At 38.4% G+C, this 12,906-nt stretch overlaps 1 protein-coding gene across 1 annotated transcript; it reads right to left on the bottom strand.

The window, feature by feature from the left end:
* Positions 1-7,822: 7,822 nt before the first annotated feature.
* Positions 7,823-9,626, bottom strand: LOC148016531 (uncharacterized). The gene is made up of 2 exons (XM_087664527.1): positions 9,130-9,626; positions 7,823-8,118 (listed from the first exon to the last, which is right to left on the bottom strand). Exons 1-2 carry the CDS (start codon positions 9,510-9,512, stop codon positions 8,037-8,039), a joined length of 465 nt encoding a protein of 154 aa, XP_087520653.1. The 5' UTR covers positions 9,513-9,626; the 3' UTR covers positions 7,823-8,036.
* Positions 9,627-12,906: the final 3,280 nt, after the last annotated feature.

The following is a 12,906-nucleotide window of genomic DNA, read 5'->3' as shown; positions in this document are numbered from 1 at the left end:
ATACATAAAAGGTGGACTAATGTATATGGTGAATAAGTAAGATATGTAGCACCATCAGCTGTAGTGTATGTGTGTGTGTGTGTGGTGCCCATATATAAGGCACACTTAGTAATTTCAATAATAAGTAGAGTACACTAAGAAATAATAGAAGAGTGTAGAGTGTAAGAAGATCCCTTCTACCACACTTAGTCATTTCAATAAGTATATCACACTAAGAAATAACAAAAGAGAGCAGAGCCTAAGAAGCTCCCTTTCATCATGTCTTATTTGCAGTGTATGAGTGTATGATACTTGTTACATTCTTGAAATGCAATACTCCCATGGCATAAAAAATTTGTGAATTTCCCCCATAAACTACTATGTGATTTGGGAACAAGACTTCCAACACTTGGTTATAAACTCATTGATGTAGAACCATTATTTCTCCATTAATGATTACTAGATCATTAGTACAATAGAATTCAAAAAAGTATAGGTAGATTGACTTTAAATCTTCTCTCCATTTGATTCCTCTAATATGAACCTAAGATTTCTAGATAGTTGGGATTAATTACAAGAAATGATGGGATTAATTATACAAAGAAATGCCAGGAGATTTAATTATACAAAGAAATGATGGGATTAATTATACAAAGAAATGCCAGGAGATTTAATTATACAAAGAAATGATGGGATTAATTATACAAAGAAATGTCAGGAGATTTAAATCTTCTCTCCATTTGATTCCTCTAAGATGAACATAAGATTTTGGGATAGTTGGGATTAATTACAAATAAATGTTGGCAGACTATCCAAGGCATTCTCAACAACCAACCTTATTGAAATTTGAGTATGGAGGGGAGTCAAGAGGTTCTCCAGAATAGATATCACTACTTCTCAAAATTCCAAGCATACAGATTGGCAAGGCATTTGATACATACACTATATTAAATATCCTAAATTTAAATGTGTCCTTAATATTCTAAAATAAAGAAAAGATAGTCTATTATAAAAAACACAAAGGCAAGAATAGCTTACTTAATAAAAATTGAATACAACTTTATCCATTGTTTTCAATATATACACAAAGAATCTAATTAGTCTTGGGATCTAGAACTCAACAATGACTAGGAAGATCAAGATATTCAAGAACCCAATAGTTATTAGATTTCCATATATCCATGAGAGCTATCTTATCTAGGGGAATAATCATAACAATATCATCATAGATCCATTTATTTCTCATAACAAATTTCCTAAATTTGATGTTATCCCACCTCAAATAATCAAACTTATAAAGTTTGATTAACTTGAGATCCTCAATCCACTTTAGTAGCTTAAAATTATTTCCCATGTCCTTGGGTTGATTTGCATCTAAATTGAAGTAGGGATCTACTTGTTTCCATGTTCTACTAAATCTCCTACCTCTTTGTGTACTAAGGTCAATCAATATTATTATCTTTAAAATAGTCATAATGTTTTCTTTTAATTGTAGAGCTAGGGACGAGGAGTCAAGTATATGATATAATTTTGAGTATCAATTGCATGTAATGAGCTTCATTGCTAACTTATCAAAATAAACCCAAATACTCAAGGTACTCACTTAATCCATCTTGCTTACTACTAGAACCTCTTTAGATTAACTCATAGAAATATTCTAGTGATGAATATGAATGTAAATAGACATCTTAGTACATAGAAAAATTTGATCCATTGGTCAATTACATGCAAGTATAGAATATAACCATACAAAGAATTCTTCATCATCTCCATAAAACTATTCAGAGGTTAAGTCTTCATAAGTCGAGGGCTCTTTTAGAGGATGACAAACACTAATGGCCAGATACCTCTAGATATCCCCAATATTTTGGTTCTTGTTGGATAGGTCCTTGGGATGTTGGCAATCATTTTCATACAAGGAATGGTTCATTATCAATACAAAGTAGCCTATCCTCACTCATAAGAAGCATAGAGGAGAAAAGGGTTAATGATGTTTAGTAGCTCACTGAACGGTCCATTAATCATAGCGGATGAAATAAGTTTGGCTGGTGTAAATTCCTAAATGCATCCCATTTCGAGGCCATAAGGTTTACAAAACTTATCTTCTTGAAGGATTCAGAACTGATGTGAAAACAAACATCATTTATAATATTTAGAATATTGACTGTCAAAACTAATAATCCCTTGAATTGCAGGCCATTGGTACACCAAAGGAAAGATCTCTCTTAGTTGGATTGATTCCTCTAATTTGTTCCTGAAGGTTTTGATTCCCATCAACTTTAAGATTAACTTCAGGAACTACTACCTAAGCAATCACTTAACTTGTTCTTTTATCTTATTTAATTTTTGTACATCATAGAGCTAGTTAATTTAATCACTCACTAATACCATGTGTGAGGTACCCTCTCCTCAATCCTAAAGGGGGCCCTCAAGTAGTTGATAAAAAATCTTGGTTCCACAAACAATACCATCCATTCCCCCTTTGAGGAATAGTGGACTTGTTGGATGTGGGAATCCTAGTTCTACTTTGAAGAGGAAACATTAGAAGGATCACCCTAATAGTAGTCTAACACCCATCTAAGATGTTATTTTTTAAACCAATTAGAGATATGGACTAACACTACACTTGGTTCAAAGAGAGTGTCTTCTTCCATTGATAGTGCTATCTTCAACATCACTAAGCTTGATGGTACGAATTATGCCTATTGGAAGAGCCAAGTTTGGCAGGTATTGGTGCGGAAATTGCAGACAAAACCACTAAGGTTGCATGGAGAGCATCGTGAAACTATGATTGATGATGAATGGAGGGAGTTTGATGAGTTATGCAAGTCCACCCTCATCTTGTCTCTCACTGAATAGGTGCATTACAATGTGGTTGAGAAAGCACAAACTGCTTGGCAGCTTTGGGATAAGATCAATAACCTATATCACAAGAAAAGTCTAGCAAGTTAGATGAATTGGTTGAAGCAACTTAAGGACCTACGCATGAAGGAGAATATGACGATGTTTGCTCATTTGAGCTAGTTCCATGCTATTCTCAAGAGCTTGACTTCGCAGGGCATTACCTTCAATGATGAGGTTACTCCATTGTTTTTGCTTGGGACTCTGAGTGAGTCATGGGATATATTCCGCACTACCTTATGTGCTCCTGCTACTATTTTGAACTTGCCTGATGTAGACTGTGCTCTTCTACAGGAAGAGATCAATCGTAAGAATTTGGATGCCTCTCGTGTGTCGCATGCTTTGACTATTAGAGGGAGAGATGGTAATGGAAAGAATGATCGTGGAAATGGCCATGGCAAAGACTCGTAGAAGTCTAGGTCTAAGTCGCGTAGCAAGTCTCGTGGGAGAAATGCTAATGTGACATGTCATCATTGCAGCAAGAAGGGTCATATACACCCATAGTGTCATGAGTTGCGCAATGAGAAGTGCAAAGAGAAGGGGAAAGACAACGTATAGGAAAAGTCCTCTGATCGCAGCATGGTACCTATGAAATCTAGTGTGAAAATCAAGGAAATAAATGTCATGCAGACTGATGACTCTAATGGGGAGTACATACTTGCATCTAGTTCCTGTGATGTTATGCTGTTGACCAGGTTCACTCTATAAATGCGCAGTGCTGGCTTTTGGACTTTGGTGCTTCATTTCATGTTACACCATGCCGTGAGTGGTTTCACTCCTACTGCACTGTCTTTGGTTTAGTTCACTTCGGTGATGATAGGTCACTTGCTATTGTTGGCATTGGGGATGTACGGCTGTAGTTCTCTACTGGCTGTACTTTTCTGCTATAGGATGTACGTCATGTATCTGCATCTTGATGATGCTGGGTGTCATGTTTCATTTGGAGATTCTGCTTGGAAAATCACGTGTGGTAGACTTGTGCTTGCTAGAGGTGCTAAGGCTTGCAGCCTCTATTCTCTTGTAGTTGATGGATCCTCTATTGACCATGTTTTGTCAGTGGGTTCCATCCCATATGTATATCTTTGGCATGCGTGTCTGGGCCATATAACTTTGAAGGGAATGAAAATGCTTTCTGGTTTGCAGTACTTACCGTCCCTTGACTATGCATGTTTTGATTCATGTGAGCATTGTCTTTATGATAGACAAACTAGGAATACACATAAGAAGTCTGGTAGGACACGCATGAGTGAGCTCTTGGCATTGGTACATTCGAATGTCTGTGGGCCCAAGTCTATGGGTGGTGCAAAGTATTTTGTGACGTTTATTGACGATTTTTTGCGTAAAGTCTGGGATTATCCTATTAAGCTTAAATTCGATGTCTTGGTTGTGTTTCAGAGATGGCTTGCATTGGTTGAGAAACAGATTGGGTATAGGCTAAAATGCCTTAGGATTTTGACAATGGGGGAGAATATGTGTCACGTATCTTTGAGTAGTTATGTGAGGAGAGGGATATTAAGCATTGATTAACCGTCCCCTATATCCCACCCCAAAATGGTATGGCTGAGCGGATGAATAGAGCCATCCAGGAGCGTGTACACATTATGCTTAGCCATGCAGGCCTACCACAGAGCTTTTGGACTGAGGCAGTCAGTACAGCTCTGCATATCATAATTAGATCACCTTACAGTGATTTGGATTTCTAGGTTGCAGAGAAGGTATGGATTGGGAAACCTCTGTCTTATGCGCATCTACGTGTCTTTGGATGTGAGGCATACTGGCATGTGCCCAAGGACATGCCCAAGGACAAGCATAATAAGCTGAATCATAAGAGTGTCAAATGCATTTTCCTTGGCTATGGAGATGTAGACGAGATGGGTTATTGCCTTTGGGATCCACAGGCATAGAAAGTCATCTGTAGCCATGATGTAGTCTTCCATGAAGACAAGATGCATAGGCAGCCTGAGAAGGTGGTAGAGATATGCAGGGTTATATTCCAGGAGGAGCCACGTGCTCCTACACAGCCAGTTGGACAGCTTGTAGTAGTAGTTGGTCCACATGGCTAGGGTGTTGGATAAAATGTTGGACATGCAGTATAACTTGCACTGAGATGGTGGTCTACTAGAGATAGACGTTCACCTGACAGATTTGAGCCCTCCATGCACTATGTCTTAGTTATAGATGCAGGAGAGTCTCTCGTCTGTAATGAGGCTATGCGCAGGGGTGACAATCACTCCTGGAAGAGGGCTATGCGGTCTAAGATAGACTCCTTGCATAAGAATATGACTTGGGATTTGGTTGCATTGTCAAAGGGCAAGAAGGCTTTGCTGTGCAAATGGGTGTACAAGTTGAAAAGTACCCCTGGAATCCCTAAGCCATCTTATAAGGTAAGACTTGTTGCTAAGGGTTTTAAATAGGAGCATGGAGTTGACTTTGATGAAGTCTTTTCTCCTATGGTCAAGATGACCACCCTACACTAGGTTTTGGCCTTAGTCACACAGTTTGACTTGGACATGTATCAAATGGATGTCAAGACTGCATTCTTGCATGGGGATTTGCATGATGAGATTTACATGGAACAGCCTAAGGGCTTTGTAAAACCTGGCAAGGAGTACCTAGTGTGCAAGTTGAAGAAAAGTCTTTATGGCTTGAATTAGGTACCTAGGGAGTGGTATCATAAGTTTGATGCCTATATCCAGTCATAGGGCTATAGTAGGAGTGCTATGGATCCATGTCTTTACATGAAGAAAGCCCATGATGGCTCATTCCTTATTTTGGTACTTTATGTGGATGATATGTTGATAGCAGGAAAAGCTCGTGATAAGTTGGATACTCTTAAATCTGAGCTGAAGAAGAGCTTTGAGATGAAGGATTTGGGACAAGGCTCTCACATTCTTGGTATGCGCATTAAGCGCAATAGGCATCAGGGACTACTCTACCTCTCACAAAGAGAGTACATTCATAAAGTCATTGAGCGTTTTCGTATACAAGATGTGAAGCCTATTGATTGTCCATTACCTTCTTATCTGAAGGTCTCACAGGCCGATTGTTTGCAGACAGATGAGCAGAGGGCCAAGATGGCCAAGATCCCTTATGCATCAACCCTGGGCAGTTTGATGTATGCCATGATACCCACTCGTCCAAATATTGCCTTTGCAGTTAGTGTTGTGGCATACTATATGGCTACACTTAGCAGGAAACATTGGGATGTTGTGAAGGGTATCATGAGATATCTGAAGGGCACAACTGATATGTGTATTTGCTATGGCAGCCAGGATACAGGAGTTGTGGGATACACATACTCCGATTATGTAGGACATGTAGATAGTAGGAAGTCCACTTTTGGCTATGTATTCACTTATGCTGGAGGTGCTGTCTCTTGGATGTCTAGGGTTCAGAAGTGTATGGCTCTCTCTACTGTTGAGGCCAAGTATGTTGCAGACATTAAGGCTTGCAAGGAGGCTATATGGTTGGGCCGTTTGGTTCATGACCTTGGGATTGATACTACACCTCCAGTCTTTCATGCGAAGACAAAACACATTGAGGTGATGTATCACTTCATATGTGGAGCCATGGAGGACAGGTCTGTTGACCTTGTCAAGATCTCCAAAGATGAAAATCCTGGAGATCTGGTCATGAAAAGCCTCACTACGAGTGCTTCACCTTCCTCAGGAGATTGATGGGCGTTGGATGAGATGATGTTTTTCCTCATCCTGTTGTACATGTGTACATTGTACTGTCTTTTCTTTTTTCTTTTCACTCCTCACACTGGGGCAAATTCGCCTTTAATTGGGAGGTTGTTGGGGGTAAAGGCGCCTTCGCCTAGCCGCCTATATATTACTACATTGACAGTACCTGCCAGTGCATACTGTAGGTGGTGAGCGGCCGTCACTGTCACTTTATTCTTTATTCTTTTAGTGACAGTTTGAATAAAGGAAGGCCTGGTCACACATTGTGACTTTTGGAGTTCCCATTTTGTGTCTCTCTCTTTTTTGCTCTTGCTCTCCCGCCATAGCTCTTCCAAGCAAGCTTTGATCCTTCTCACCTTTCAGGTACAATACAAACTTCTTCACATTATTACTAGCTATCTACCTATTACAAGCAAGAATATTTCATTAAACCACTTGCAAGTTTTCCATGTATCCTTATTTGCACAATCGTACTTCTATATCATCTCCATTTGGATACCGTACCCAAATGCCAAAAGTAGCAATATGGAAAAGATGAAGTCACCACAACTATGTAGCTCAATAGGTTTAGAAGCCAAGGTGAAGGAAATGAGCTTGAAAGTGGGTAACATGAATGGTGCATACCCTTTATAATCATGGCCAAACATGACTAGAAGGTCGAAACATGACTAAAAGGATCCAAATTACTTAGACTATAAGCTTTTGATTTCCGATACCATTAAAGACAATTATTACATTGAGCTCCTAAACAATACAACTTTAAATTGGTTAGGTTTTCTTAGTAGATTGGACAATAAGAGACAAAAATAAACTAGTTTTCTAGTAGCATTAAGTAATGGCCTCATACACTACACTTTCAATGATTTTAAGGTTATTTACTTAGTTCTCTTTGTGCCTCCTTTTTTGAAGTAAGAAATAGTACTACTATTGCCTTAAGTGACCTTAAAATTTCCTAATGTGAAGCTCTTGAATTGAAACACCTAACAAGTTGTAATGCTCATTGGAGTGCAATGATATTGCCCTACATTTTTTCAATAAAGATAAACAGAATACTAACGACAATTTGAAAATGGCATATTTTTGTGGCCTCTCTTTGAATGACAAAAAATTTATGCGTTAATTTATTAGATGTTAAAAGCACAAGGTTGTAATGAATGCTAAAACTACATTACAAATAGTTATTTTCATTATGTTTATATATCATGAGCATAATTCTAGCAAAGTCTTTTTCTATAGAGTGCCAACTACAATCGATGTTTATATTGTCTTTATTTTTTTCATAAACCGATATTAATGTTGACATAGTGAAATGGACACTAGTTCATGTTTATACATTCTCTATAGTCCTTGCAAGGGTTGGTGAAGAGATGCTTTTGGGTGTCTTCGAGTGAGCATTAAAGTGGAACAATGGCATAGTTAAATTGATTGGGACTATGATGTCAAGTGGCAATCGTAAGTGTATTTGCATTACTAAGCATAGCTTGGACTGAGCATATGAAGTGAAGCGGCAGTAGCAATTGTGTCTGTATGGCTAAGGAGAGTCCTTGAAATCCTGCCCAAAAATTACCAAGACATGTGAGAGCTAATTATTGCAAATCTCTCTCTCTCTCTCTCTCTCTCTCTCTCTCTCTCTCTCTCTCTCTCTCTCTCTCTCTCTCTCTCTCTCTCTCTCTCTCTCTCTCTCTCTCTCTCTCTCTCTATGCTTCTCAAGTTACACACACTCCCTCCAAGTTATGAAGGTGACATATGAAATTAGGAAAAAGAACTCTCACAACAATCCTCTATACTATTGCTTATGTGATCATGCTTTGTTGAGACCATAGAAGGCATATCAATAATATCTCACAAAGTGCACAAGTGGGTAATGCTTGCTAGTGGATGTGAAGTTGTCATGTAGAATGGTTAAATACTTTGATGATGCACACACATCATTTGTGACATGAATTGTTAGCAACATGCTAGTAATGCATAAATAACTACATCTAAAGTGTGGAAAATTGGAAATTGGGCTTCAATGAATAGGTTGCTACATGTGAAGGTGTGAGAGATATTGGATTGATCCGACTCATTAAGGGTTTTTCCTTAGACTTGTGAAACTATTAATGCTAATCTTTCAAGAAAATCTAAGTAGTAGGATTATGCTACTAAAGTCGGTGTAGTGGTTAATGCCAGGGCTCATAATCATAAGGCTATGGGTTCAAGTCTTGCTGGTTGCATGACTTGGTTGGATGTTTATGTTCATCTAGCTTGTTTGTTTAGGCTTGGAATCTTACCAAATTAAACATTGGGTCGTCCTCCTCCTTGGTAGGGTCACTGAGGAGGGGAGTTGTAGTGCGATCAAACACTTTGTTATTCACCTGCAAGCTATTCTATTTGGCGCAATGCCGGTCGTGCTTTTGCTAGCAAAACTAATATTTAGAGGGGAGGTGCACCCCCTTTAGACATTGGGGGGTGTGTCTCATCTCGGAAAGAAAATTGATGATACTAAAGAACAATGTAACTAGCAATAAGGAAGTGTTAAAATATAGATCAAGATCTAAGAATTACCCTTACGAGTCCATACCTGACACGGGATGAGGAGGCACGAGAGAAGTAGTAGAGGAGGCCGCCGACGACAGAGACGAGGGCGGCGAGGCAGAGGACGAGGACGCCCATGAGGACGGAGGAGAGGAGGCTGCCTAGCAGGAGGAAGGCGAAGGGGAGGAGGGTGAGCATGCTGCCGATGCTCACCAGCAGGAGCACCGCCGCCACCCCCACCAGCCCCAGCCCCACATGGCGCAGCTGCAGCCCCCCCGCTCCCACCACCGCCTTGATCTTGGCCATCGGATCCGGTGCTTCTTGCAACTGCTGCTGCACCCAATCCCGCGCCCCCTCCATCACCCCCCTCACCAAATCACCCGTCGCCGCTGCTGTACTCTCCGCCACTCCCGACCCGGCCATGATCATCTACACCTCACTGATTTCTCTCTCAAAACTAGTAACGAGGTCCCAGCTCTCTCTCTCTCTCTTTCCCTCTCTCTCTCTCTCTCTCTCTGTGTCTCATTATGCGCTTGGTCATCTATCATATATGTCAATCCCCACCGCCCTCGAATCTTTTTCCCACTTCCAACAAGAGAGACAGACACAGACACGCGCCATCTCTCTCTCTCTCTCTCTCTCTCTCTCTCTCTCTCTCTCTCTCTCTCAACATCTATATCCACATTACTTGCTCATGAAGCTCTTTGAAAACAACTACTAGAAAGAACACTAAGACAACATCTATAACATCCGCACTATCACTACATGAAGTTCCTTGAAATCTTCTTCTTCTTCTTCTTCTTCTCCTTCTTCTTCTTCTTCTTCTACTACTACTACTACTACTACCACTACCATTACCACTACCACCACCACCACCACCACCACCACCACCACCACTACTACTACTACTACTCACATACATGCACATGTGCACACACACACATATGCAGGCACACACACGGAGAGAGAGAGAGAGAGAGAGAGAGAGAGAGAGAGAGAGGCCTTACTACAATTGTTTGACCAAGTGCCTTACTAGGTGGGGCGAAAAAGATTCATGGTTGATGTGGATTGACCTAAACGATTTCTTTGCTTCCTCAACTTGCATAAAACTTGAGTCCTTTTCTTACCATAGTATCACAAACTGTCATATCATAGTCCAACTACAAGAAGACTTTACATGTTAAAAATATCTTTCTAATTCTAATAAATGTGAGGCATTGGTTATGGAATAAGTTATTTATCTAACAAGTTAACACAAGCCCTATTCCTTTGCAAAGACATTTGGCATCCATACAAGCCTAACTAGGGCAATGATCACCCATGTTGAATTTAAACGTTTTGGATTTAAAAAAGCAATGTCAAATGAAATGAGCAACAAATCCAAACATCACATCTATTCAACACTATTTTAGGTTGATTCAATAGTCTTACTCCTCTTAAGGGCACTCGATGTGAATATGATCCATAAAGTACAAGCCCAAGTTCAAAGAAAGGTTAGCTCTTTTGTGATGGAAACAAACACATGCCACTTTGCTCCAATATCTATGTGATTCTTCTATACTAGCTCAATGAAATGCCATTTTGTTCCAATATGTAGACAATGCTTCCACATCAAAGGTGAAACACTTTATCTTCACAAAACATGTTTCAATTGTCTCCATATCATACTTTTGGAGAATTATCAATTATCCTCTCCTTGGCCAAACAACAACACAAGGCTTTTGATGAAAGGCTTCAAGCTTGCAAATGTTGAAAAGAATAGAAAACACTTCATTACTAGTTCCACTTTGGAACAACAAGTATATGGAATTATAGTCTTTGTTATTTTAAGTTCTAGCCCTATTCATGATATACATCACAATGAAATTATGACCATGTTGTGCTACATATGCTCTTTTATTTGTCTCTCTAACTCTTCATAATAAAAAAGAAACTAAAATACTAACATATGTTAGTAATACTTTTGTTTTCCATAAAAACATTGTTTAGATATCAACTTTAAGATAGAATCTAACACAACTTACTAGATAAAATTTAATCTCTATCAAGCTTTTATGATGTTTCACCTTCTCAAGCAAGTGAATCATGACTTTGCCTAGATGTTCATTTGTTGACTTAAGTGTTAACTCACCAACTTATATTATTTTCGTTGATTACACTAGTGGTGTAGGTTGTGTTGATGTAACCTCAAAATTTTGTATGTGTTCTTTGCTCATTCCATGAATTTACAAATGCATACACAAATTTTGATTATCAATACTAATTATTAAACCAAGTTGAGTAAAGGTCTCTTATTTTGCTATTAACTTTAGGTAAGCATATAGATAGGCCATTTGGTTATAATATCTACCACATATGTTAGCATTTATGAAAGACATACTTGTATATTATAAAAAGTAAATAGTTTTATGCATATGGAAACTTGCAAACTAAAATCAAAGACTAACTCATGTAGTTTGGACCCCTTGTGTAGAATTGAATAAGAATTGAAGTGTTTGGGAAATAGGAGAGAGGGGGGAGGGTTAGCCAATATAGCATATGCATCTAAATAATATTTGAAATACCCCTTCTAACCCATTATATTACCATTCTCATCCTAGTAATAATCATTATCAAGTGTAATTTAGGAGATAATGCTATGAAATGAGGCAAAACAATAAATAAAACATTCTATATGACACATAAAAATCAATATTACAAGGCAAGCAAAGCATAGAACTACCTTCAAGTTGTTGTGTGAATTACTTGGCTTAATTGATTCTTGAACCAAGTATTTAGCCAATTAGCTTTCTTCAAGGGGTATTCCTTGTTATAGTATTTAATAAATACTTTATTTCTATGAAAATGAGTTGATATTTCCTCAATCTATTTTGTGAATCTTATTATTATTTTCTATTGGCTACATAATACTGATTTGTTGCACATGTATACGTGTAGCAATGCTTATAGTATGCCTTGTAAGAGGGTGGGGGGAGGGGTCACTATCAATACCTAAGGCTATCATGTGTATTCAAATCAATATATTTAACAAATCATTAAAAAATACATTTTTAAAACATGCAAAAGGGTATCATTTAATGGGGATGTTCATAGGTTGAATAAGAAAAGCCTAGGGAGTCCACCTATAATAAATCATCTATATAACATGCATTCAAAGGATATCAATAATAACTGCCCTTTCTTTACATGCCTTAAAATGATCCCTTTCACTTTACTAAACTTATAACCCTACAAATGTTTTGTTATTATAGTGGACCTAGATATCTTGAAGTGTTGGATGAAGAGGAAGATGAAATGCCTTCATACTTTCCTAAATCAAGCAAAATTTTTGGTAGCCTCTCCAATTACTTTAAATTGGCTACTTATGACATGTTGCTATGGTAGTAGCAAAGGTAGCACTAAAATATCAAGCATTGAAATTTGATATTGTAGGCTTTCTTTCCAAAATTCAAATTTATGATATGCTCAATTAAGGAAAATATGCCATGTAACAAAAATTAGGCATGATTTGGAGCTATTGAGATGACACGTTTCTAGCTTTCAATAACCTTGATCTCGTGGAAAACAAAATTGTGATACACCAAAAATAGAAAAATGAGATGTGGACACTTTGTAACTTGTTTAGTTTCCATGAAGATGCTAAAGCTGATAGAGTCTAATGACAATGGTTTAACAAATGTCTAGTATGAACCGTCTTTGGGATCCGCAGGCGCGGAAATTCATCTGCAGTCTCATGATGTAGTCTTCCATGAAGACAAGATGCATAGGAAGCCTGAGAGAGTTGTTGAGATCCACAAGGTCATATTTCAGGAGGAGCCGAGAG

Source organism: Lygodium microphyllum, chromosome 23 (assembly GCF_053477565.2).
Source record: "Lygodium microphyllum isolate KBCC chromosome 23, Lygodium_microphyllum_v1.1.10, whole genome shotgun sequence".
Taxonomy (NCBI): domain Eukaryota; kingdom Viridiplantae; phylum Streptophyta; class Polypodiopsida; order Schizaeales; family Lygodiaceae; genus Lygodium; species Lygodium microphyllum.
The sequence above is the reverse complement of the archived record's forward strand: the minus strand, read 5'-3'. Positions and strand labels throughout refer to the sequence as shown.